The 22439-nt window shown below is 43.5% G+C and overlaps 1 protein-coding gene across 3 annotated transcripts in view; it reads right to left on the bottom strand.

Annotated features, from left to right (window-relative positions):
- The window catches only part of JADE1 (jade family PHD finger 1), an 89678-nt gene that overhangs the window by 41871 nt on the left and 25368 nt on the right, over window positions 1-22439 (bottom strand). For 2 of the 3 annotated variants that reach the window (XM_069105356.1, XM_069105357.1), the window contains exons 2-4: window positions 18289-18366; window positions 5038-5123; window positions 1241-1398 (exon numbers count right to left, since the gene is read on the bottom strand). In XM_069105356.1, coding sequence (XP_068961457.1) covers window positions 1241-1398; window positions 5038-5123; window positions 18289-18340 — 296 coding nt within the window. In that variant the 5' untranslated portion in view covers window positions 18341-18366. Of the gene's footprint in view, window positions 1-1240; window positions 1399-4822; window positions 4898-5037; window positions 5124-18288; window positions 18367-22439 lie in introns of all 3 variants that reach the window. The other variant, XM_069105358.1, reaches the window with a different exon arrangement.

Raw genomic sequence — 22439 nt, 5'->3', positions numbered from 1 at the left:
AGTTTCTTTAATAAAAGTCTCATTTCTAAGATATACAGAGAACAAATTCAAATTTATAAGAATAAGAGCTGATCCCCAATTGATAAGTGTTCAAAAGATGTGAATAAGCACTTTTCAGAGGAAGAAATGCAAACTATCAGTAGTCATTTGAAAAAAAATGTATTTATATCACTATTAAGAAATGCAAATTAAAGCAACTCTGGGCTACCTCACATTCATCAGACCAGCAAAGATGATAAAAGAGTAAAATGACAAATGCTGGAGGGGCTGTGAGAAAACAGGTACATTAATGCACTATTAGTGGAATTGTGAACTGGTCCAACAATTCTGGAAAGCAATTTGGAACTAAGTCCCAAAAGTTATTAACTATGTATACTCTTCAACCCAGGAATACCAAAATTAGGTCTACACTTCAAAAGATGAAGAAGAAAAGGATCCACATGTAGGAAAAGATTTATACTGGTAATTTTTGTGGTCACAAATAATTGGAAACTATCAGGGTGCTCAACAGTTGCAAAATGGCTGCATATATTTAAGCATATAATGCAATAAAATACTATTGTGCTATATGGAATAAGAAAGGTCACAGTGTCAGAGAAACCTGGGAAGACCTGTATGAAGTGATGTAGAGTGGAGTGAGGTGAACCAGAAGAACAATTTATACAACATTATTGTAAAGACAAACAATTTTGAAAGACTGTAGAACTCTGATCAATGCAATAATTAACCACAGTTCCATGGGGCTCCAGATGAAAGATTGTACTGACCTCCTGACAGAGTTGATTAATTCAGAATGAAAACTGAGACATTTTTACATTCTCACCTAAGAGGGGGATTTGTTCTGTTTGACACTACATGTTTGCAACAGGGATTTTGTTTTTTTTTCTTTCGAAGAGGGAAGGGGGATGGGGAATAAAGGGGAGAGTAAGATGACTTTCTTTGAGTGAAAGAAATAAGATTTAATTTAAAAAAAACCTTCCCTTCTCTAAAAAAAAAATCTTAGAACAGCTGGAAAATCCAGTCCAGAGGACAATGGAACTTAGCAAAATTGTTCCCTATCCCCTAAAATGTATGCCTACTGTATTTTCCTTTCACTTATATACTCATGTAGAATCAGTGCTCTACAATTTCAACATTTATGCACTGTGACTCTTAGAACCAGAACTCTAGAGCAGATAGGTAGGGGAGGAAGGTGGGATGGGGGAAGAGAAGGTATTTTTTATGGTGTGTATGTTTCTACCTCGCCACAGGTTCTGGTATGGTCCCTGGGCTCACTGGCACCTGGACCCCCTTCTCCCACTCCTGCCTCCAAGGATCTGCCAACACATAGTATTCATCTGGGTTCAGCTGGTAGGAGTCATGAAGCTTCATCGCTGTGATCAGGTCTGTCCTGAACACCTGCAAAGAGAGAAAAAGAAACGCTGACATTTGATATTTATATTTCCTGTTCACAGGAGCTTCTAGCTCCAAGGAGACCATGCAGGTGACAAGGTCTCTGTAGCCATATGAAAACAACCTGACCTATTCCAGGAGAGACTTTTAGCTTGACACCCATTCAGCTCTGCTCAGGCTGGCCAGGAGGGGAGTGGGGAATCCTAGCAACTATGCTCAGAACTCACTGATTTCTGGGTTCTCCCCTTACTCTACAGCCTTCCCCTGCACAAACACAACAGTGTGGAGAAACACTCACAAGCCACACTCCCCCAAAGTTTCTCCAAAAGGACTCTCTACTTGCTCTGAGGAATTCGGGGAAAACATGCAACTGGAAACCCCTGGAGGAAGGTCATTAAATTAAGGATGTTCTCTTGGCAAATGTTTACAAACCCCAAATTCACTGCAAAGCTCAAAGTAACACCTCTCTATAAAAAAACACCTCTGTGGAATCCCCAGAGCCTCAGACTCTGTGCTCAGGCTAGTCACTCCTCAACACCTAATGGTATAGTCCCAACATGCTGACTGCCTGCCAAAGATCCCGGGCCAGCCGGCCAGCCTGTCTATCTGTCTATCTATCCATCAATCTATCATCTGCCTATCTACCTACATGTTCATCATCTATCAATCTGTCTACCTATCCATACCTACCTATGTAGCTACCTACCTATCCATCCATCCATCCATCCATCCATCCATCCATCCATCCACCACCTACCATCTATAGCCTCAGACACTTAAAAGCTTTCTAAACCTAGGCAATTCATGATCTTTCTGAGTGTGTTTCCTTATCTGTAAAATGGGGACAATAATAGCACCTAGCTCACAAAATTATTTTCAGAATCAAATGAAAGCATGTATGTAAGGTGCTCTGTAAACCTTAACAGCTAATCCAGGATGAATGGTCAGGCAAAAATTAGTGTCAGCTGGGACTAGGAAGGAATCTAGCTCTGTCAGAAGGGAGTTTAGACATGTCAGTCTCCCCAGATCCCAGAGCTATAGCTTGTCTTGGCACTACCATGCCAAATCAGAGACAGACATGATATTCCAGCAAAAATTTGCTGGATCACACACCTTCCTTCGGCATATCTTCTCTCTGTGAGGCAGGGGATGCATGAGAGAAAGATCTAAAGAGCCCTGGGAAGTAAGTGTTTGACCAAAGCAAAACAAAACCACAAGAGTAGCAATGGTGACCCCTACCAAGAAAGCTCAGAGAGCCACAGGAGGCCCAACACTTCAAGAACAGTTCACTCATCCATCTGGGGTACTGAGAGTAAACTGAGAGTAGTCTGACCCCTGACCCCAAGCAAAACAGCAGCAGCAGAGGCAGGAGGGCAAAATCTTCTTCCCACTGGTGCCCCTGAGCCATGGTCTGCTTCCCTCCCAACAATCCCTGCACTTCCTGGTACTAGAGCTGCCTTCCGAGGGCCCGTGCAGAAGCTCTGACCTTGGCAATGAGATTGGCCAGAAGCCACATTTGGCTCCAGAGGAAGGCATGCATCTGTAAACTCCACTCTCTGTTTACACAAGTCCCAAGTCACAATGCAGGACTCTGCCTGGGACAAGGAGTGCACTCTTTCTTAGGCTTCTCCCAGTCCACATCAGGCACATGCTAAAGGCCCCAGAGCTGACCCCTTTTTAAGGACTCATTTTGTCCCAGAACAAACAAAGATCACCAGAATAAAAGTTTAAGGCAGCATTCCAAAAAAAAAAAAAGGAAAAGAAAAAAAATAAAGAAAACAAACCAAAAAAAGCCCAATCCCTTCCCTCTTCCATCCCCCAGCCCCAGCCCAATGCTACCATCACTCCCAGAATGCCAGCATCAAGCTGAGGAGCAGCCAACAGCTGTCTACAGAAGCATCACAGGGTGAGCTGACAGGTAAGGAAAGCAGTGCGCATGCCCCAGTGCACTGGCCAGCTCTGGGTGCTCGCCCCAGCCCCCACAGAGCAGCTGCTGGACACTTTCCCAACTCCCATCTCCATCTGTCTGCAGGCAGAAATGACATTTTAGGTAAGTCCTGTGGACTCACCAGAGGTCCCCCAATAACACTGAAGGAGAGAAAGCTGTGGAGGAGTTTGGCTAAAGGGAGGATGGAAACCAAATTGAAATAATGAAGGTGAGAAAGATGAAGGAGGCCACCTGTATCCAATACACTCCCCTCATGCCCAAAGGGTAGGACAGGAAGGCAGCAATCAAGAAAGACAAGAGCTGCCCCTGTACTCATGAGTGGTCAGCATCAATATTTTAGGTGGGCAATGATTTAAGATAAGGACTTAACTGGGAAGGAACCAGTAGTGTAACTGGATTTTGACTAAAAACTTGACCACAGAGAAGGTTTTTGCCCAAGTGCCTTAGGCCCACTGCCATGCTGCTTGACCCTGGAGCCCCACTCCACATTCTGCTGTGCCCTCTGAAAGAGGAATAATGCCATTTCCTAAAGTCATGGTCCCTGGGGCACTGGATTTCAGTCCATCAAAAGCTAACTCATTCATTCCCCCTTATTTTTCAGTGAAATAAAACAAACAGGAGGAGTGAGATCTGGTGCAACAGTTAAGGAAAAGGAGAAGGAAGGAAAGAAGGAAGGAGAGGAGTGAGGGAAAGAAATACAAACATAAGCACTAGAAAATGTTCAGAACAAAAGGAAGGAAAGGGACCCCAGAGGGTCACACCACAACCACGGGGCCAATACCAGTAAATGATGGGAACATGAAGGCTTAAGAGCCCTCAGATCTCTCTGCTGAGGGCCAGCTGCTCCCACATGTTTTCCTGTAATTTTAAAGGAAGGATATTATAGGTCTCTAGGAGAACTCACTGAACTCATCATGATCTCTACAATCCAACCCACCAAGCCTCCCTGGCATTTCCTATGCAAGTTCCTGGAGTGACAGGGCAAGCTGGAGAAAAAACTAAGCATCCCTCTGAGAAATCTGCCTTCACCTCCCATCACTCAATGGTTTTTGTTGCCTCTGAGCTTGCTCTGTTAAGAGGAAACTGGAAGACTTCTCAAGAAATTTGCCCCCATGTCTCCCTGACACAGAGAGACTCACTTTGAAAAATGCCAAAGATCAAGGCCCGTTTCCTTCCTTGGTTTACATTCCTCAAAGCACTGCAAAACAGCAGATTGCTAGATGGACAGGTAAGTCCTTAGCAAACATCGAGGCCAGCAGCAGTGAGGGCTATGGAATGCACCTACAAACCAGTATTTACCAAAAGGGAAGGAAGATAGGAGTAGGGATCCAGGAAGACAGGACATGAGGGGGACGGGGGAAGGAAAATGGAGGAAGGGAAGGGAAAGAGAGAGAACCTTGAAAACAATTCCCAAAACAAAAACTGTTCAAAATGACATTGGGTTGGTGCCAAAGAAGCCAAAAAGTCAGGGCTAAAACTAACTTGAGGCTGGCAGTGACTGTAGCAGCTGCTGAAATCCCTGATCTCCTGGCCAGAGGGAAAGTTGCTGGGTGCCAGCTGAGACGGAGCAGGAAAGGAAAGAGAATAGAATTAGGAAGAAATTCACTCATCAACCAGGTGTGTATATGTGTGTGTGCATACACGCTTATGTGTTTACTTCCCAGAGACTGCAAAATCTGATGCAATTCAGGAAATACCTCGGAGGGCTTTCGGTCTTCATGCCTGGAACATGAGTTTCTCCTGTGTCGTGATCTGGACTGCTGGGACCAGGTCGTAGACAGGCCTGAAGGTACAAAAATCCAAATGGAGCAATGAAAAACTGTACCAACTGCTCATCACACAAAGAGCCCCTTTGCAGGACCATCAGGCCACCTTTCCTGGGCCTGAAATTGCTGATGCCTTTCCTGCCCACTTCACTCCTCCCTACCCCCCTGGCCCTGTGGCACTCCTCAAACATGCCCTACCAGCAGGCCAATGGAAGATCCTCTTTCCTTCAACAATTAGCCATTGTCTTGAGTTTTCCTAATTTAAGTGACTTGGAGATGAGGGCCTAGGAGGTACTTTAGGTCAGGACCTTCAGAAGTAAACTGGAGTTTATATTAAGTTTCCTAGGATATAATTTAATTCAAGAAGTATATACAGGATGTCCCAAAAGTCTTAATGTAGTTTAAAGCTTTAACCTGTCCATTTTGTGTGTGTGTATATACCTACATGCTATATACACACAGAATATATAGTATGATATGTATACAATTATAATGTATATTATAAGATCTAATATATGTTATATATTATACATTATTATATATAGTATGATATATATTTTAAATGTATCATGATTATATGTGTGTATATGTCTATATGCATGCAAACATATACATATAGACATACACACATGTTTATAAGAGAGGTCTCCTAGGATACATTTCAACTCAACAAAAAAAAAAAATATATATATATATATCTACACACACACACACATATATATATATGTATGTTTATATTCACATACTCATATCGACATATCTGTCTCCTATTACATGCCTGGTACTATACTTCAAGATCACAGGATCACAGAACCAAAGCCAGAAGGCACCTCGGAAGTTCACTGCTACAAGCCCCTCATTTTACCAATGGGAAACCTAAGACCCAAAGCTGTTAAGTGTCTGCGCTTGAGAGGCAGAAGGGAAACAATCCGTCGTCAGACTCCAAACGTAGCACTCCTTCCATCTTTCGTCTGAGGTGCTTCCCCATCAGGCCTCCTTGATGTCTGGCCCTTCTCCCAGCCAGGGCTACCCTGACCAGCTGCGCTGGGCATTTTCAAACCCGTCCTCGTGCTGAGGGGTAGGAATATGTCTCTGGCTCCCCGATATGCAGAGGTAAGGATAATTGCCAACATATTTATTATCCCCTCTACTTCCCTCCATGCAGAACATCCCCCTCTGTGCAGGTGGCTCTCCTCCCTCAATACAGATGTTACCTCTCTCCAAGCAATCAGTTGGGTGAGGTCATTAAGTGATAGGAAGTCAAACTAAGTTACTTACCAAATAGGCAGTGACAGGTGTCACCCCTAGCCAAAAGTCAAAATAAAGATTTGGGTGATGCATTATGGAAGGCAGGTATGAAAGAGATGCAAAACATATAAATGGGAAAAAAAGACACTGTTCCTGACTTCCATGAGCTGACATCCCCCTGGGACAGAACTTATCCATGCAGTGCAGAAAGGGACAGCTCCACCAGCTTAAAAAAGTCACCAAAACCCAGAAAGTCTAGGCGCTTGCCACCACTCGGCCACACAGCTGGTAAGCTGCAAAAGGGCAGGTGTAATTCCAGGCCTCTGACTCCAGGGTCACCTCCGGCACAATTCCCACTATATACTACGCTGCCCTTTTGCTATTAGCTCCATTTCACTTAGTGAGAAGGAAAAAATATTTTATTCGACTTGCAGGAATGCTTTTTAAGCACACTGTTTCACTGTGAATAGTTGTACCAAGAATTATTATCCCCAACCTATCCCTAAAATATAAAATCCAAACATAATAAAAATAAACACTTGGCTTTCGCTAGAACAGGCCACCACAGACCCATTCCAGGAGACTCTGTAAAGCTTTGGATATAATAAGCAACCACCCTGTGGGTCTGTGGCCTTCTAAATCCCTTTCTCTGCTTTCTTTCTACTAGAACCCCAATCCGGCCTCGTAGACCGGGGACCCCCTTTCCTCCTCTCCTCCTTTCTCTATTCTCTAGGGCTTCTTTCTGATAACATGCCTGCAACTTCTCCCCCGGGGAGCCTAGATGATAGGATCACAGATTTGAAGGCCACCTCCCCAGCAGTCCACTGACCAGGTCTCACAGGAAGTCAAGGGCTGAGTTGATTCTCAAACTCTGATCTTCTGACTGCAAATATAAAGCGTTTTTCATTCCACCATGGGAAACTGTACAGTTCCAGAGGAAGCCCAGGACAAGGGGCAGGTCCTCTGTGTGAAGACCAGGCCAAGAAGCCCCCAAAGATGGGTTGTAATTTAAACCATTTGGGGGGGGGAAGAAGAAAGGGGGAAAACAGAGAACCAGAGGGGATGTGAAAGAAATAATGAATGTCAGGCATGAAATAACCGCCCCACTGAAATGTCTGAGTATAAACCCTGGCAAACTTAGGCAGCCCAGGAAAGACACAACTCCTGTAGAAAAGGTTTCTGGCAACTAGATGGCGCAGTGGACTGAGAACTGAATCTGCAGCCAGGAGACCCGAGTTCAAATACAGACTGTATGGGACCCTGGTCAAATTACTTGTCTTTCTCTGCCTTAGTGTCTGTATCTGTAAAATGGGGATAATAGCACCTAACTCCCAGGGGTTGTTGTAAAGATCAAATGAGATAATATTTGTAAAGTGTTCTGCAAACCTCAATGCATTATATAAATGACAGCCAATATGCAGGCTAATGGAAGTGTCCCTTTGAAACAGTCTACTTTTAGGAGCTTAGAATTTAAACTTATACCACTTGTGAGTTAACTATCTTAACATCCGCCTTCTTTGCCTACCCTGGACCCTCTCTACCTGGGTGAGAGGTGGAGGGAAACCAGTCATTTCTCACAGCAACCTTCCCCGTGTTTCTAACTTTCCAATAACTGGCTCTTCCCCAGTTTCCTTAATCACTGACCTAAGCTGTCATTTGTGGGTTTCCCCCCAAATAATAAAAAGTGGGGGTTAAAAAAGGGGGCAGAAATCCTCAGTGAAATGACTTAGCTCAACATGAAATAAATTGATAAAACCACTCTGCCAGACAAGACAACTTGTTACCCAAAACAAGAAACCGTTATCAGCACTCAGGATCCAGGGTCCAGGATATGAACCAGCAAAGTATCCTAAGAACTTGGAAAAATCATGAAAAATTAAAACAGATTCTCTTCCCCCTGCCAGGTGGAGCCATATACCAGAATTTCAAAGGCCCCCTCAGCATCTCATTCTAGCCTTTAGTGGGTATAAATTATCTTATCCCTTCCTTGTTCCATCCACCTGGAAGTGATCATCAAATATTTGGTGGCCATCAAATGGGTCTTTTCTGTCTACTGGGAAGGTAAAATTTCTTCTATGTATGACTGAAGTGGCAATTACTGTTTGATTTCTAAAATCATTCCTTGACCAGGTCTTCTAAAAGTTTTAGAAAAGACTTGCTTGTGTTCCTTCTTTGAGAGAGACAGAAGCTAGAATAGTGGAAAGAATGCTATAAACTAAAACACAATCAACTGACCTAGGTTCAGATCTCACCTCCACAACTTCCTGCTTGTGTAACCTCAGTTGGGCAAGTCACAACCCTTCTGGGTGACACTGGGCCTCAGTCTCCTCCCGGATAAAATGATGAGGTTGGACTAGATGATCTCTAAAGCATATTACATACACTCAGTGATGAATCCACACTAGATCATTCAAAGCTCAAGACTGAAATATGAATGAAAGCAAGTACCCTTTGCTTCACCCCAGGTAAATACAAGAGAAGAAGGAAATAATCTGGGGAAGCTGAATGGAGTAGGATGTTTGGGGCTAAAGGCCACTGGAGTAGCACACAAGTTAAAAAGATGATTGGCACTATCCTCTTAGGTCATGGTCACTAGCCTTTCTCAAAAATTCTACTTTTTTGAGAAGAGATGGAAAAATATCTTCTGTCACTTAGAATCACTGCAGTCTGAGAACAAGATATGGGTTAAATGAGGCTAGGGAGCAAAAAGAGCCAGAAGGGCTATATTCAGACACACCAGATGAGTAAAGCAAAAAAAAAAAAAAGCCACACCATCTACACACACACACACACACACACACACACACACACACACACACACACACAGCTAGAGACAGATCCCACTCTAAACAAGCATCTTTGCACTGCTCATACACCCTGGTGATTCCCAGCACTGCTTCTGTGACAGTGCCTCTAATTATCTCACAGGCTGTCATGAAATTCTCAAAACATTTTCAACACAAAATTAATTTTGATTCGCTGGAATTAAAAACACACAATCACAACAAAAAACCCAACGACGTGCCTTGTAGCACATTGTTGAGGTTGTGTCGGGAGATCAAATGAAGCTCGGCAGAGTGTTGCATCCCTCCAAACCCTTGGAATTCTTGACTTAGCTTCGGACACCTCACCAGCCACTTGTTACTTCTAAATCCCAGACTATGATGGTAAAACAGGGTTGGCTTCCCATCTTGGCTCTGCCTGTGGAGTACTGACATTCAGTGATGACAAACTGAATTAGGAGATCAACACAGAAGAAATAAGGCCTTGCTTTACTTTCTATCTGCTGCCAGGAGTGGAGCGAGAGACTCAGAAAGTTGGGTACAGATGTCTGAAATTGTGTTATCAGCTGTTTGTGGCAAAGTTGGTTATGTGTTGGTCTGAAGTTCCAGTAACAAATTTAAATATATTCAGAGACTGGCAATTTACAAAGGCACTTGGTACTGACAGCAGCTCCCCGAGCCAGCTCTTGGAAGGGAGATCCCAACTTCTGTATAGGCTCAAGGGACAGGCAGGTCAGAAGGTTTCTGCAGAAAAATCAAGTATTTCCACAGGCATTGCTTCCTTCCCTTCATCACAACAGGTCTTCAATGAGCGCTTCAGAGGATGTCCTAACAAGAGGTTTTGACCATGATATTCATACTGGGAGAAAACTTTGAGACTTAGACTCAGGTACTGAGGCACTTGTCTCTCAGAGCCTACATATGCTGCCCAGGGCCTATCACATGTTCATAAATGCCTACTGATTGGAAGGTGAGAGTTGGAAGAGGTCTGAGAGATTCTCTAGAACCAACCATTTAATTTTCCATATGAAGAAATGAAGACCCATGGAAATGATCGTCCTTTCCAAATACTTGGTACCAAAGGACTACTCTCCAAATTCCCTCTCCCCCCAATCCATTTTGTGAGCTACACCAAGGAAGAGAAATAGGAAACTAAAATTATTCTTATTATTATTGTGATTGACACAAGTGGTAACACAATGCAATCCACACCCAATGACCTCGGGAGTGTGAGGTTTTCATAGGATCAGGCACTGGAAATGACCACAGAGGCCATCTAGTCCAACCCTCTCACTTGGTATCCAAGGGACTAAGTATCATAAAAGTCAAGTCACTTGAATCAAGCTTTCAAAGCTACTAAGCATTAGAGGTGGGATTTGAACCCATATCCAATTGACTCCAGCGTACCTGTGGCAGCTCTTGCCATGTGCCAAAAAGCTCAGATATTTTGGTTCAACAGTATCAATTCACCTCTACTGTCCAAAACTTTGTGTTTTTTATCAAAGACAACAGATAAGCCTCACAAAGAATGGGCAGACAAGGATGGATTGAGATTGGCATGAGTGGAGGGCAGGGACACACTGAGGAGCTCACAGATCTCATGGAGTCTTAAACAAGAAAGGGGTTCCAAGAAAACAGATGAGAAATGTTTACGTTTTAAGATCCTTAAGGCCTCTCAGCCTCCATGCCTCAAACGTTTCCGGAGCACCTCGTCTTCTTCCTTCAGATTCATGGCAGCCAGCACCACAGGACTCTTCTTGGGAAATGAGTTCATGGATTTTGTAATGTCTGTGCCAGAAACAGCGAGAGCACAGGAAGGCACCGTTTCCACTGCCAAACTGAAGCTGCCCAACTGGTCTGAGAGCAAACAGTCTCAGGGTTGGGCCTTCTGTGGCTGCATGGACACCAAGCAGCCACGTAGACAGTCAGTCTTCCTGAGCCCAAAGCCTCCCACATAACCCTTCATAACAAATTCCTAATGCTAATCAAGAAACTAGGAAAGTCGTTAGCTTAGAAGCCTTAGACTTCCTTGTCTGTTCATCGAGAATTTTCAGGAAGGACAGGGAGGCTACATTATACAACAGAATTTGGGAGTCATAAGACCTGGGTTCAAATCCTGGCTGCTGCATACTGCCTATGTGGCAATTAATAAGTCATTTCAATGCCCTCATTTTATAGATGATGTTGCTGTTCAATCATGTCCTACTTCTCATGACCCCACCTGGGGTTTTCTTGCAAAGATACTGGAGTGATTTGCCCTTTCCTTCTCCAGCTCATTTTACAAATGAGGAAACTGAGGCAAACAGGGCCTATAAAGTGAGCAGACTGAACTAAATAACTCCTAGGGACCCTCCACTTCTCTGACCCTTATCCTCCTCTTCCAGACCATCATGAACAGCCTAAACATAAGAGACTCCAGAATAGGCAGACTCACTTCCACCTCTCAGAATTCCTAATTTCCTTCAGAGTTCACCTCAAATGCCACTTTCTGCATGAGACCCTTCTTGAGCACCATCCCCCACAAAATCACCTTGGAATACTGTATATGTGCTGAGAGATGGACATGCCATTTCCTGCTAGAATGTGGGCTCATTGAGGGCAGGCACTGGTTCATTTCTGTCTTTCTATTCTCAGTGCTTAGCACACAGTAGGTGCTCCCTGGTTGGTTCCTGATGGGTAAATGGAAGTAAGAGAGTTGATGACAGGCAAACAGCTGAGGGAAGGGAGAGCACAATGAATGTGAGGAAAGGATAAAGGCAGAGTTATTGTGCCCACCAACCCCTGCAAAGTTACTGTGAACAGCAGACCCAGAAATATTTAAGTCAAGAATGTCCAGTACCATGGCTTTTCAGGGAGAGGATGTAAGGTGAAGAAAGTATTGAAGATTCAACTCACTGGAGAGAATTCTATACATCCAGCTGGGAAAGATTTAAGATATCACCTAATCCAAGGCTTTCACTCACTGCGAAAGAGAGGACAAAGAATGGCTTGCCATTCATCAACTCAGTCAAAGGCTGAGTTAAGACCCAGAGTGGGGATGTGAACCCAGATCCTGAGGCAAAGGCAAGGAGGATTCTTGCTAATGGGACGCAGCCTCCCTAGAGGGAAAGGGCATGGGCCAAGGATTTCTACTAATTGATGCTTAAAGAGACAGATTACAAATAGCATTAGTGCACATGAAATTTAATTCAGCCAACAGTTATTAGACACCTATTAAGAACAAATGCCATGCTCAGTGCTCAAGGCGATGGGGATGAGAAGGGGAGGAAAAAGAAAAAAAAATCCCTGCCTTCAAAGAGATTCCAGTTAAGTAACTATAGCATCTATGTATTTTTTCCACTAAAATGATGTCAAAGTGGGGAAAAAAATTAATCAAAAGCCCTGGTAATGCTAAATTTTATTTTTTATTTAAATTTTATTTTTAATTTAAATAAAAATAAATTTTAAGTTTTATTTTTATTCATTTTAATCCACTGCAACAGCTTCATTCTGAGGGACAAACTGAGAATGGACATATGTTATAGAAGAATAGTATCTGGCTTTGAATCTCATCCTGCTACCTGCTAGCACAAAAGGGCGCACACATGACCTTTGGTAAGTCATTCTAGTCATCTGTTTCCTCCTCTGTAAAAGAAGGGGGATGGACTAAGGACCTCTGAGTTGTCCCTCAGCTCAAAATCTTTAAGCCCGTCATCTTAGGAGACATCTGTTTATGTGGGGGAGAAGTAAGAAGGAGAAAATCCTAGGGGTCAGAAGCTACCATCCCAGGGACTTAAGGGTTAATAGCCTGAAGGGGCTACACCAGATGCTACCTAGAACTACTGTAATGATAAAGAACCACTGGCTAGGAGGAGATAACAAAAAGAGATAAAATTGTTTATGAGAAACTTAAAAGTATCTGGAAAATTTAGTTAGCTTTAAATAGGATCCTGAGCAGAAAAAAATAATGTGGGCCCAATTAAAATCTTCAGTCTCTCTCTAGACTCGATGGTCCTGCAGGGAGCTAGAGGCAGCCTGGGTAACCCCCAAACTGTCCAGCTAGTCCTGAGGTTCCCTCTTTCCCTTCCCCCCATCCCAGCCACCTGGAGTCACAAACTGGACTGGTTAGAGCTGCCTCTCCTCTCCCTTTCATGATCTGCCCTTCACCAAAGTAAACAAGGCTACATTTAATTAAGCAGAGCTGCCCACGAGCTCAAATTCTCCAGTAGGAGAAATGAAAAGCTCCCAAGATTGAGGTCTAGGTGTATAAATGGCTGTCTCTCCAAAGAAGTGTGGAGGGAATTCCTACTGCTTGAATCTAGCCAACACTCCCAGTCCCCTACAGGACCCGACTTGCAGGAAGGGGGAGGGACCCTTTTCACACTTTTCAGGGGCGATTTTTTAAAATTCTTTTTTAAATCAGACTTCTTACCATAATGTACTTAGCTACTACCCAACAAATGGGCATCTACATTGTTTCCACCATTTTGTGTCCCAGAGGAGGAAAGAGAAGGGCACATATACACTCCTCTCAGTAGAGAGACAAGGGATTGGGACAGAATGGTGTATTGTATGTGTCCCATCATTTCTGGATGAGTTTTACCATTTTTTCTGTTACAAAGTAGGATGAATTCATATGGGAGGTGGCCATATATTGTGAAATCATTCCGATGTTAAAAAAAAAAAGCTATAGACAAAATATATTCATGGGTTTAAGAAAAAAAAAATCATATCTCCCTTTAAAGCAGTGTACCTATCAAGCTCTCCCCTAGGAAATCTGAGAACAGCCAAATGTTGTTTTCTAAGAAAATAAACCACAAAGGGCTTGTTTCCCTAATTGATGGAAAAGGAATGAGGATACTGACTGGTAACCTGCAGTTTCAAAATGAAACATATAAGTCCTCTGGGTGACTTAAGAAGGAACTAAAGGAAAAACTAACCACTCCGAGGCCTTAACTCAACAGAAGCAGTGCCATGTCCCAGAATGACAGCAGGGCCATGGAGATGCTAAAACAAGTGAGTTTTCCATGTGCTGCTATATAGATGTGCTCGTCCTTCCCACATGGATGCAGACATCCACCAGTGATGCCAGAAGCCAGAGTCCAGTGGTTTACAAAAAAAGTTACTTCTATGAATCTGTGAGCTCCTCAAAGATGGCACTCCCAACAATGACCTGAACAGCCATCTGTCCAGGCTTCCTCACTGGAGTGACTCTTGTCTGTGTTCCTCCACAATGAGTCTATTCTGCATACTGTGAGGGCCTGACTCTGAACCTCCTGGATACCAATGGAGATCACGGGCTGTCCCTCACTTTCATTTTCCTGTAGTTTTCTAAGAAAATAAATCACGTCAGCCTTATTTCCCTAGAGGTGCCAATGAGCTGCAGGCACTTACTTTAGTGATTATAAAAATTTAGAAAATGTCTAGGCACGAGTAGGTGTTTGATGACATTCTCCATACCACCTGTATTATGCAGTGTAGCTAAACTCTCCAAAGCCCCCATCAGTCTGGTACTGTGCTGAGTGGTGTGGAGAAACCTGACTTGGGATAAAAAATTTGCTGAAGATAATATGAACTCAAACAATTTAAGAGAGTTTTAACTATTTGACTGATGTGTATTTCAACATTCATTAAATTTTATATTGCCAAATTAATTTAGATACTGCCTCAACTGGAGATAACCCCATGCTAGACTGTACTCAGGAAGGCCTGGAGAAATGACAGTCATGCTGTCCTCAGCCTAGTCACAACACATGTGAGGAATCCTATTCAGTTCTGTGCACTGTATTTTACGAAAAACATTATCAAGTCAGAGAGGATTCAGAGGATACAAAGAAAGGTGGCTGGGATATCTTCAGGAACATAGCATTAAGAAGAGCTTGAAAGAAATAAGAATGTTAAGAATAAAGAAAAGTTGAGGGGACACAGGACAGTTGTCTTCAAATATGTGAAGAAAAATTAGATGGGTTCTACTGGGACTCAGAGAGTGAACCAAGAACAAAGTTTGGAAGCGCAGCTCAGAATAAGGAAAAACTTTCTAATAATCAATAAATAATAATCCCATAAATAAATTCCAGAGTGAAATGGATATGTCAGGTCTTCAAAAAAGGCTTAAAATCTAGTTGCTGCATATGTATAGAGAAGACTCTTATTCAGGAATAGGTTAGTGTAGAGGGTCTCTGAGTAACCTTTCAACTGTGAGTATCAGTGAAAGAGAGCCAGGCTACAGAGCTCAACGTTCTAAGAAATGCAGTTAGCCATCCTGGCTACCTACCCCCAATACAACTAATGTTGCATGGTTATTCTATCAAGCCAGGCCAGGAAATGAAGCATGATATTTCTGACCCAGAATAGTGATCCCCTAAAGTGCTGATCCCCACTGCCTACCTTCTCCTTTCCCCAGGCACACTTTGTGTGAGGCCAGGCACTGGAGCTTGGTAGCACACTGTGAGTTCCTTGGCCTAGAGACTCTGCTCAGAAGATGCTGTTCAGATGCTGGCTAACAGAGCAAGTAAACCTCTCCAGCCAAGACATGACCTTGGTTATGCTGGCCTTCAGACAACAACACATCCTGGCTCTGTTACTTTTTACTGGAGACAGCTGGGTGCTAGAGTGCATAGAGCATTGGACTTAAGAATCTGGAAAACCTGAGTTTGAATTTTATCTCAGACACCAGTTCTGGGAGCTAGTAAGCAATGAGTAATGCTTACTCTCTTAGAGCTTCAGTTTCCACATCTGTAAAATGGGGAAAATAATAACACCTACCTCACAGAGCTGTTGTGAAGATAAAATGGGATAATGTATAAAAAGAACTTCGCAAACCTTAAAATGCTATAGAAATGTCAGCTATTATTATTGTTATTACCTGTGTACTTTTGGAAATGTTACTGTCCCCCTCTGGACCTCAGTTCCCTCATCTATAAAATGAGAAGGTTGGATTTGACCTTCTAATTCTAAATTTATGATCCTTTGATCTCTGGGCCTACATCTGAAATCTTTCCAATGGGGCCTGCTGAGGCTTCTGTTTTTCGGCCATCAGTTTCAAGAGCCCATAGTCAGTGCAGGGCCTTTATGCAGCAGACTTTCTAACTGGTCCTTTCTTGCAGACTTCCTGCTTCCAGGCTGACTTCCTGACTGCTTACTGTATTGAATGACCTACCTCCATGCCACGATGAGATCTCAGACTCCGACTTCAGTGGAAGAGGTAAGGGAGAGGGAAAAAACCAACAAACAAACCAGGGTAGAAACTATGAGTCCTGCCTGTAAGAGCTTACAATTGAGCTAAAGGAAAAGAATGGACACAGAAAGCATCAGACAGTACCCAGGAGAGAGGACTGATTCTGTGGCACAAACTGTGAAGTCCTATCACACTATCAACAAGAGCTGGAATAAGTGGAAAGACTTTCGGAGAGGAGGAGGGACTCAATGAAGCTCAGACCTGAAGGATGGGTACGGGTCAAAGCATCGGTGGAAAAGGCACAGGAAATTCCCAGAAGGGAAGGCACAGGGCAGAGGGTTTCTGTTGGCAAGCAACGAGACGACGATAGACAGAAATAAGTCGTGACAGGCTTTTAAAGTCTAACAGATGGGTCTGGAGTTGGGGGGTTAAGAGCCAATGAAAGCTTCAGAACAGAAGATGGTTTGAAAATCAAGAAAAGACCCAGGTTCAAATCGCAGTGGGCTCTGAACCTGCAGTTTCTTCATCTGTAAAATAGGGACATCTGTATTACCTACTTCACAGGGTTCTTTGGAGGCTCAAACAAGGCAATAAATATAAAGTATTTTGTAAACCTCAAAGTGCTACATGAAGTGTCCGCCATTATCGACTCAGGGCAGGGACTTACAGGAAGGGTCATTATTGTACTTATACAACAATACCAACTGTATGTATCCTATGGGTCTTCTTAGGTGTACAGGGCTGTTTGTCCCTATGTTAAATGGCCTTGGCACTTTGTTTTGCCTTTTTTAAAAGTTTCTGTGTCTGCTTTCTATACTTTTCCTAACTTCTCCCTCAAAGACAAACTGAGTCAGCTTCACTTCTCAATTGCTGTCAATATGTATGCCCAGAGCAACTTCTAGCCTTCAGCTCCCTACCCCCATTCCAGGGGCTGTTTCTAATCTTCTGAGAGCCTGAAAACTGACTAGAATGAATGAAAACACATTTACTTAATACTCTACAAAGTACTGATATAGTCCTCAGAATTGTTTGTAAAGTAAACAGCTTCAGAGAGGGAAGGAACCTGAAGGGTTTGCCTGTAAGAGAGCTTCAGTGCATGGCCTTTGTTCAGAAGACTTTCTAGTCTACTTTCTAGACTTTCCTGCTGACCCTGTGGCTCTGGGCTGTATTTCAAAGAGGTGAAATGTTACTGTATTAAAGTCAAGACAAGCATAATCATAATAACAATGACAGATACTTTATATAGTCCTTTAAATTTTACAAAGGAAGGCTCTATTTGGGGGAGTAATTGGAAAATTACTGTGATGTACAAAAAGAGCATCAACAAAACATTTTTAAAGGATAAAAGAGCCTATGAACGAGCCTCTCAATGACTCTGGGAAGCCCGTAGCATAAGTATTATTAACACATTTTAAAGAAGAGGAAACTGATGCTCAAGAATGGTTCATTTACCTGTTTAGAATCACACAGAGAGTATATATCAGAGGCAGAATTTGAACCTAGGTCTTCCTGACTCCACGTCCAACATGGTGCCAATAAAAATAGAAGCCATCACTGACTGAAAATGCCCAGCCTTACCTCCATATTTTCCCATCAAAGTGATTGATTAGCCACCCTTTCCCAATGTGCACAGTTCTCATCAATTGCCTGTGATTAAGCCGTTTTGTTAGGGGAACCACTGCTCCCATCGATGTGCCAATGGCCTTTAGGAAAAGCAGACCCGGGGGTGTCTCTCAGCATAGGAGTAGTCATTCTTTGGTGGCAAACAGGAGTCTCCCAGCTTGCCTGCAGCCAGCCTCGGCTGCACAGGTTTGATTACAGAAGCATGTTATCTCTCCCAGGAGCCTGAGTCCTGAGAAGGCCTTCACCGCCTCAGACCTGCCTGATCTGTGCTCCAAGAGCCTATTTAAAGCTATTTAAAGCATTCCATCAAAAACAGGTTTTTATACTGACCCAAACCCTGGTCGCCTCCAAACACAACCAAGCCCCACTTACTGCCGTTGTCATCAGAATCTTCGCTGCTGCTAGGGAGCCGACCTCGTTTCATGATCTCCCCGGGAAACAGCGGGCGGCCTGCAAGGCAATGAGACAGCCCTTAACCCAAGATAATAACACACAATCACCGAGGACTGACAGAAGACACACGCAAACACATGGTTCCCAGGAGGAGCGCTCGGGAACGTCAATGGCCAGAAGCCTCAATAGGGCTCAGGCACATCACCATCGAGAGAAGAAAAAACTGCACCAAAGCCCGAGAAGGGGGGGAGAAGGTCTGGGAAGAGAGCTGTGGACCTCCATGTCAGCAAGGGTCCCAGCCCAGACCTGCACGTTCCTGGAGCCAGCTCCTAGACCCGTTTCGAGTCTTCCATAGAGACCGGAATCTTGCCAACTTCTTACCTTCAGACCCATCCAGAGTTAACCTATGCCTGTATGAGAAAGGTCTATGAATATCGACACAACTTAGGGGAAGTGTAGGTATATGGGGGGGGGGGGTGAGGGGAGAGTGGAGATAATGATGCTCTTTAGGCAAATTTTGTGCCTTGGAAACCTGCCTGTTCCAACAACCCCAAAGGCCCCAATCACTCCTATGCCAGGAAAGGCATGGCCTGGGCAATAGTAATGCAAATTTCTCCCCTTGCCACCTCCACACCCCTTGACTATCCATAGCAGCAGCATGCTTGTTTTTATTAGGGGGGGAAGTGAAAAGAGGGGAGAAGGGGGTGACAGTGTCTAACAGGGTTCATCTGAGAAAAGAAATCAATTTGTGGCACCCCCCCACCCCATGTCTCCCATACAGAAACAAAATGATGTGCCCAGGCTTCCTTATCAGGGATTTCCCTTTTTAAGAGGATTTGAGCACTCAAAGATCTTGGGATTCAGGGATAGGAGACCCTAACTCATAGAATTAGAGCTAGGAGAGACCTCAGAGGTCAGCTAGTCCCAACCTCTTCATTTTATACATGAAGACCTAAGGATGAGAGAGGTTCAGTGACCTTCCCATTCCCATGGTTGCCAAAGAATTAAGTGGCAGAGCTGGGATGGGAACCCAGACCAGCTGCTCAAATGTAGTGTGTATTCCACTGTCCTATCCCACCTTTTCCCTGAAGGGATACAATCCCTTACCATTCACACATGGATGAACAAAAAAGGGGCTTAGCAATCTGCTCTCCAAAAAAAAAGTATACATACCACACTGTAAAGTATAATTTGTTTTGTTAACATCTTCTCCATAAGTCTAGGTAATCAACAGAACAATAAATCAAGTTCTTACTTGTAGTAGAATTTGCTAATTTCTGAGAGGTTTTTGGTGAATAGAGTATTTCCTAAACACATATGCTTTCTATTCAATTTAACATCTATTAAATACCTACTGTGTACAAGGCACCATGCACTGAAGCCCTAATGTGGCAGCAATGGCGACAAAGAAACTGGTTCCCTGCTCTGTAGAAACTGACATTGTTAAGATGATTGCAGAGGAATGAGCAAAAAGACAGAGGGATCTTTGATTTAGGGCTAGAAAAGGCCTGGGTAACTACCTGGTGTAGCACCCCCACCCCCACCCCTTTCCTTCCCACCTCCCAGGCAGGTAACTGAGTTTCAGAGAAGTAAATTCTTACCCAAGGTCATCCAGCTAAGGTCTGGGAAGGCTAGAATTCTAACCCAGGTCCTCTGACTTCAAGTATCCCGAATTCTTCCCAGGGAGCAGAGGCACACACCCGAGGGCAGTGCTGGTGCAGAGAAAGAGGGCTGTACTTGGAAAAAGTTGGAGATCTACATATGAATCCCAGCCCTGGTTAACCTCTCTAAACCTCAAGTTCACAAGCCCTATAAAATGGGCGCACTCTGGACCACATGTGTTCTAGTACCTGAAGGCACTAGGCTACACTAAGGGGCTATGAGTCTGAGGGAACCAGGGCTCCATTCTCCAGACAAACAGGACAAAAGCACCAACCCCCAAACACAAGCCCCTTCTAGCTAGGCCTGGAAAGAGGGGCCCTTCTCCTCCCAGCACCAGCTGTACTTACCCAGGTTCTTCAAGGTTCATCCTGGTATGTCATCCTCAATGCCCCTCTCCCCTCCCCCCAGATCTCTCTTTCCTCTTAAGTTACACAGAACTTTGTACCTACCACACTTAAACCCCCATCACATTCTACTCTGGGCTTAGACTGAGTCACACACAGGTTACAGAGGGTTGACGCTTGCTAAGAGATTCCTTGGGGATGATCCCCATCTTATTCATTTTCAGATCTTACAAACAAGTCCAGACATCACAGGATTTACAATGGTAAGGGACCTTAAAAAGCACTATACCAGAGGTTGGTTCTTAACCTGGAACTCATGAACATTTTAAAAAATAATTGATAATTATTTGCTATAATTGGTTTCCTTTTAAAGTCTATGTATTTTATGCATTTAAAAACACTGTTCTGAGAGGAGTTCACAGGCTTCACCATGACTTCACCACCAAAGGGATCCATGATATGAAAACGGTTAAGAACCCTTGGTCTAAACCAACTTGATCACTGAACAGATGAGGTAAATTGAGGCATGGTATGGGGAAATGGCCTGCCAAAGATCACACAGAATTGGAGCAGATTCTGATGCCAAATCTAGTGTTCTTTACACAAAATCCTGCTGTTTCTTAGGGGCAGAGTCTGTTGCCTTTCTTTGGGTCTCCAAATCTTAATACAGTGCCTGGCACATAAACAGTAATTATTAATAAATGCTCATTAACTGATTGGCTGAGAAAAGGTGAGAAGGAAAGGGTAGAACACTCACCTCTATACTCAGAAAAGGGAACAGACTTTAATTAAAGTGTAAGAAGAAGTGAGGCCTGTTTTTGTTTTTGTTTTTTTGCAAAAGGGGAAATACCACCCACCATCCATCCTCACAGAAGAGTTTCAATATCATAGTCTCTGATGTTACAGAATGTCTAAAAAATGTCCTTTTTTCCCCCAAAAGCAGAAGGACAACATGCATAGGACAATCCAGAAAGAAAAGTGATGATCAGAGCACAGTACTATCTAGACTTGGAAGGGACCTCAGAGGTCATCTAATCCAACTTCTTCATTTTACAAATAAGGAAACTGTGGCCCATGGAGGTGACATGACTCATCACATCATGACATCATCACATGACTCATCATTACTACCTCATCACAGAGGTAGTAATAAGTGACAAAGACAGGATTTGAACCCAGGTCCTCTGACATCAAATTCAGCATTCTTTCCACTGGTGACAGCATGATAAAACCTTCTATGAGAAAAGATTGTGTTAGAGACCATCTTGTTTGCCTGCCGCATGCCTTATCAACTTAGGTCCCCTGGAAGGGACTTCAGAATAAGAGTATTTGAGAGATCCTCTCTCTCTCTAAAACTTCTGAGGTCTCTCCCAACTTTAAACTTACAATCCCAGGTTCCCATCATCCCACAATCCAATCCCATAAGTATTTATTAAGCACCTATTATGTGCTGCACACAGGACTACCAACAGGGAAACACGATTACTGCATCTTCACTAATCCAGAAAACTTCCCCTCTTCTAGTTCCTTATAAACCAAACCATCCTCCTAGCTTTTGAACAAAGCTCCAGGCTGGAGAGAATGTATAGACTGGAAAAGAAAATGCAACAGTGGCCAAAGCAACAGAATGCTCCAGAAAGCATTCAAATACTCTCAAGCAAAATTATGCAAGTAAAAGGAGATGAAAATAGTTTCCCTCTTCTAATGAATTCCATTTTTAGCCACATTGAAAGCTCAGGCATAATGAAGGTTGAGAAGACTCTTTATTTCTCCAGGGACCCCAGGGCTGTAATGGGGGTTGTACAGTACTGAATTTCCCCCTCTTCTGCTTGGATGTACTTAAAGCCTTGACAAAAGGCTGATTTATCTCACTCGAAGTTTCTTTACTTTATCAAGGAATCAGATCGAATGTTATTGCCTCCCAGATGGATAGTCCTAAGGTTACAGGCTGTAAACATCTGGCCATTAGGAGCTAGTGAGAAACTACAGTCAGATTCTCTTCCCTAATTATTTCAGTTCAAGAGCTGACCATCCTCTACAACATGAGAGGAAAGGCAGAGGTCCTGGAGAACTAGGCTCTGGGTGTGTAGAGATGCTGAGGAGAGAGCCACACATCAACCTTAC

Source organism: Petaurus breviceps, unplaced genomic scaffold (genome assembly GCF_028583685.1).
Source record: "Petaurus breviceps papuanus isolate PSGF00001 unplaced genomic scaffold, PetGlider_PUasm1.0 76, whole genome shotgun sequence".
In the NCBI taxonomy this organism is placed as follows: domain Eukaryota; kingdom Metazoa; phylum Chordata; class Mammalia; order Diprotodontia; family Petauridae; genus Petaurus; species Petaurus breviceps.
This window is presented reverse-complemented; position numbering and strand designations above follow the sequence as displayed.